The sequence below is a fragment of the Suncus etruscus genome, chromosome 3, assembly GCF_024139225.1.
Source record: "Suncus etruscus isolate mSunEtr1 chromosome 3, mSunEtr1.pri.cur, whole genome shotgun sequence".
Lineage (NCBI taxonomy): Eukaryota > Metazoa > Chordata > Mammalia > Eulipotyphla > Soricidae > Suncus > Suncus etruscus.
The window spans coordinates 87,571,629-87,576,639 of record NC_064850.1 but is presented as its reverse complement, the minus strand read 5'-3'; the positions used below and the strand labels follow the sequence as shown (position 1 = coordinate 87,576,639).

At 50.8% G+C, this 5,011-nt stretch overlaps 1 protein-coding gene across 1 annotated transcript; it reads left to right on the top strand.

Annotated features, from left to right (window-relative positions):
- Window positions 1-816: 816 nt before the first annotated feature.
- On the top strand, window positions 817-4,279 carry AVPR1B (arginine vasopressin receptor 1B). The gene is made up of 2 exons (XM_049770823.1): window positions 817-1,756; window positions 3,951-4,279. The coding sequence occupies exons 1-2, from the start codon at window positions 817-819 to the stop codon at window positions 4,277-4,279; spliced, it is 1,269 nt and encodes a 422-aa protein (XP_049626780.1).
- The last annotated feature ends 732 nt before the right edge of the window (window positions 4,280-5,011 follow it).

Below are 5,011 nucleotides of genomic sequence, written 5' to 3'. Positions count from 1 at the left end.
CAGGACAAGTTTCACTCCTGCATCCTACCTCTGCCCTAGCGCACCCCTGCACACGTGTCCCCACTTTTTCCTCCCGCGGTTACTCCAAGTCTTTCTCCGTGTCTCCCGTCACCGGTCGCTTCCAAGGCCGAGATGAGGAAGGTTCAGTCCGCTGTTAGGACCCTTCGGAGTTACCCGGCGCAGGAGAGGCGATGCTCAATAGCACCGAATAGCAATTCGGTGTAGGCGTGGGACCCCCTGGGCTCTCGGAATGTAGGGTGCTGCGAGGTGTTGCTAGGGTGGACGAATTTCTGCCTTCTAGGGGCGCAGTCCGAGAGGGCGGGTTTGAACCAGCCACTCCCCTCTCGGCTCCTTCAGGGCCCTCCGCCTTATCCTCCTCACTCCACCTTGCACCCCCAAGCTGCTCCTGATCCCACCCCGTCCTTTGCCTGAGCCAACCGCGTGCCGGGGCTGCGGGGCTGGGGCTGGGACTGAGACTGGCGGTGCATAAAAGCCTCGGGGCCCCGCTCTGGGGTGCCGCCGTCGCGCTCCCCACCTGGAAGCCAGTGCATACCGCGGGCCACCGGAGCTGCCCAGTCACCCGCTTTCTGCTTCCCGGAGAATTTGGAGAACGTGGCTCTGGGTGGGGTCGCTGTTTGGGATCTTCTTTAAGTTCTCTTTGTCTCTAGCCCTGTCCTCCAGCCCACCAACGCTGTCCTTCCTCGGTGCCACCCTAAACTTTCCACCGCCCTCTGCTTTCCCACCATCACCCCTTCCACTTGCACCCGTCTCTCCACCCAACCTCTCTTCCAGCCTCCCTTCCAGGAAACGTGAGCCATGGCTTCCAGGCCTCCTTGGGCTGCTCAGCCCACTCCCGGTGGCACCCTCTCTGCCCCCAATGCCACCACGCCCTGGTTGGGTCGGGACGAGGAGCTCGCCAAGGTGGAGATTGGCGTCCTGACCACAGTCCTAGTGCTGGCCCTGGGGGGCAACGTGACGGTGCTGCTGACCGTGGGCCAGCGCCGTGGCAAGCGCTCCCGCATGCACTTGTTTGTGTTGCACCTGGCCTTGACTGATCTGGGCGTGGCGCTCTTCCAGGTGTTGCCCCAGCTGCTGTGGGACATCACCTACCGCTTCCAGGGCCCGGACCTCCTGTGCCGCACGGTCAAGTACCTGCAGGGGCTCAGCATGTTCGCCTCCACCTACATGCTGCTGGCCATGACTCTGGACCGCTACCTGGCCGTTTGCCATCCACTGCGCAGCCTCCAGCAGCCCAGCCAATTCACCTTCCCACTCATTGCCGCCCCCTGGCTTCTGGCCGCCATCCTCAGCCTTCCTCAAGTCTTCATCTTTTCTCTACGGGAAGTGATCCAGGGCTCCGGAGTGCTGGACTGTTGGGCAGATTTCCGATTCTCTTGGGGGCCACGGGCCTATATCACCTGGGCCACCATGGTCATCTTTGTCCTGCCTGTGGCCATACTCACAGCCTGCTACAGCCTCATCTGCCATGAGATCTGGAAGAACCTCAAAGTCAAGACCCGGGCCTCGAGGGCAGAAGGAAGGGGCTGGAGAACTTGGGAGCAGTCTCCCCGCTCTGCCACAACAGCTGCCCCGCGGGGGTTGCCCTCCCGGGTCAGCAGCATCAGCACCATTTCCCGGGCTAAGATCCGAACCGTCAAGATGACCTTCGTCATTGTGCTGGCCTACATTGCCTGTTGGGCGCCTTTCTTCAGTGTCCAGATGTGGTCTGTGTGGGATGAGAATGCTCCTGATGAAGGCAAGTGTATGTTATGGGAGTACAGGGAGGTGGAAAAAAAAGCAGAAGGGGACGGGGAGAGCAGGACCTGGTCCCCAAAGAAAAGTGGGACCTGGGTAATACACAGAATGCACATATCAGCCTTCAATCAGGGTGTCTGCAGATCAGAACTTCTCTGTGGTGCAGTGTGTATAGTAGGTGTAGTGTACAGTCAGCGTGCAGAGTGGGTTTAGTGTACATCTCAAAGTGTGAGTATAGTAGAGAATGTAGTGTTCAGATGAGGTTATATAGGGGGTAGTATAGGTTGTACAGGTGTAGCATGCAACTCTCCAGAGAGCACCTTTACACAAGTTCTTCCGGAAGCTTTCTGAGAATTCTGCCCAGTAATCTCATTTCCCTTGTGCTGTTGTTTCATTCAAGCTGAATGCTTTTCTTTTCCAGAGGAAATAAGGGGAAAGCTGTTTACTGATTTAACATAGCTCTGTAAAGAAGTACAAAAAACAATGCCATATGATTCTAGCCCCATAGTATTGCTTCTTGACTATCTTTAAAGGACATCAGTCTGGACAAGAGGAAAATTTCAAATTACCCTTAAAGTTCTGAACATGTTAATTCTGACCCAGTTTAATAGGGACTTTCCTTTGCTAGTCAAAAGAGTAGATGTGCCCAGCATATTCAGTTCTTGTGCTGCTTAGGTCTGGCCTTTTACCTTGGATTAAGCAAGACTGTAAGATGTGAAATGACTTGTCCAAAGGCTGTTGATAGGAATAGGACTTGAAACAAGTTCTCAGATGTATCAGCTTTATCCATAAAAGAACGTCACTCACCATAATCCCAGTTTAGTGATGGTGCTGGGGTAAGCAGGTGCTCCTTTACAAAGTACCCTAGTAAGACAGGATCCTGGCTCTAATCAAGCCAGGGGGGTCTTTCTTGCTTTGTCATTTGCAAAATAAAACTGTGGTGGGGTGAAATTCTGGTTCAAGCCTTCATCATCAATGATAATTCCTTCTAGTTCTGACCTTGCTTTCCAAGGACTTTGTCACCTTCATTGAGGAGGGGACTAAACATGCAATTCATATGACCACTGTAGCTGACAGCATATTTGCACTATGGAGAGCCAGGGGGCCCAGCTTTTCTATGAATATGAGGATTTACATTTCATCTTTAGAACAAACTGTGTCTGCAAGAAATTTTGTGAGAATCTTTGTCCTCTCATCTTTTCACTACCCAAGAGAGAAATTAATTTTCCCCTGCAAGACAATGACTTCCCTCGTTGTAATCCCGGTGCTCAGGTCAAGCCTGGTCTGGACCTGATGCCTGGATCTCTTCTGCCCTCTGCTGGAGTTGGACATGTGTCAGGGGCATGTAAAACTGTCTCCAGATATGAGCAAGCTGACTCAGAGCTCACTGCTCAATGATTGTATGACAGGCAGAGTGGACCTATAGAGATCTGGAGAGCTCAAAGTACTTTTGTATCTTGGCATAACTGGGGCTGGTTATAAAAGGGATCTGAATTTAGCCCAGATGCACTGCTCTACCCCAGTATGCTTTATAGAAGTTATTCATTAGAAGTTTATGCTCGCTAGGGAATTGAAGATCAAGGTTGTGGAAGAAACATCTGGTCTGTTCCAAACTGCTTCTACCTTTAAATTCAACTTAGAGCAAACCTGAACTACACTCAGTGAGAAAGAAAGAAAAGAAAGAAAGAAAGAAAGAAAGAAAGAAAGAAAGAAAGAAAGAAAGAAAGAAAGAAAGAAAGAAAGAAAGAAAGAAAGAAGGAAAGAAGGAAGGAAGGAAGGAAGGAAGGAAGGAAGAAAGAAAGAAAGAAAGAAAGAAAGAAAGAAAGAAAGAAAGAAAGAAAGAAAGAAAGAAAGAAAGAAAGAAAGAAAGAAAGAAAGAAAGAAAGAAAGAAAGAAGAAAGAAAGAAAGAAAGAAAGAAAGAAGAGAAAGAAGAAAGGAGGAAAAAGGAAGGAAGGAAGGAAGGAAGGAAGGAAGGAAGGAAGGAAGGAAGGAAGGAAGGGAGGAAGGAAGGGAGGAAGGAAGGGTAGTGAGGTGAGATTCTGAGTTTGGGAAGTCCCAAGTTCATGCCCCTTCAGTGCTCTTCTGTCAGACCCTAAGGGAGCTCCCTTTTCCTCTATGATCCAGATTCTTCAGCAGGGGAGAACTCCACTGAGGAGCTCTGCTATTCTCAGGTTTTCTGTACCTATCTCTGCAGATTCAACCAACCAAGCTTTCACCATCTCCATGCTCTTGGGAAACCTCAGCAGCTGCTGCAACCCTTGGATCTACATGGGCTTCAACAGACACCTGTGGCCACGTGCCCTCCGCCATCTTGCCTGCTGTGGGGGTCCCTCGCCCCAGATGCGCAGGCAGGTCTCCAATGGAAGCCTTTCGACCCGAGGCACTACGCTGCTGCTGCGCTCCAGCTGCCCACACACCCTCAGCCTGAGCCCCAGCTTCAGCGGCAGGCCTGAGACCACAGAGGCCCTGAAGACCCCGGATCAAATGGACGGAGAAGTCCCCACTGAGACCAACGTCATGTAGAGTGTGCTCTCTTTATAGTGCCTAGCTCATGTAGTGCTAGCAGAGGGCTCTGTCATCTCAGGATCTGCCTGAGAGGCTGGCTAGGGTTGGCATAGGGAAGGGCAGAGAGCGAGTGTTTGAAGCAGAATCCCTTGGTGTCTCAGCTACCCCTGGGCTCTGTGGTACCTTTATTGGCCCCCAAACTCACACTGAGTCAGAGACTCCTTGATCCTGCCAAATTCCTTGGACATGGGAGAACACATGTAGAGGTAGAGGTAGATGAGGCACCCCCAATCTGGGGTAGGTCTAGATCACCCTATGGGTGTCTGGGGAGCACACAGAGGAGGAAGTCTGGTTTCCTTATTTTGCTAACTGTGTTCATCCTAATCTGAATAGCATAACCCAGAACAATCAGAATAGGAGAGAGAGGAAAGACTCTTGAGGAGGAACCTATTTTGACCTGGTATTCATATTTAGTTAGCACCTGGGAGCTAGTAGAAGCTCTGCTGATGCTAGTTTCCCCCCCCCCCCCCATACCAGTCCACTTTATAGGTGTGTAATGGGGCAGACTGTTATATCTGTTTGCTTCTAAGATTATATCCCATTGCATGATCTCAACGATATAACCCATGAAAGGGGAGTATAAAGAGGGAAGGGTTTTAAAGGTAGAGATGAAGTCAGCAAGATAAAATTAAGGGTTACTTAATTCTTAATTCTGGAAGCCCCAGATGTAACAGGAACTGGTGCTCATCC

Bases quoted from the DNA above. Each gene is read 5' to 3' on its own strand.
- AVPR1B (XM_049770823.1), top strand. From the start codon at position 817: ATGGCTTCCAGGCCTCCTTGGGCTGCTCAGCCCACTCCCGGTGGCACC. The intron at 1,757-3,950 runs GCAAGTGTATGT...CTATCTCTGCAG, and splicing joins TGAGAATGCTCCTGATGAAG to ATTCAACCAACCAAGCTTTC.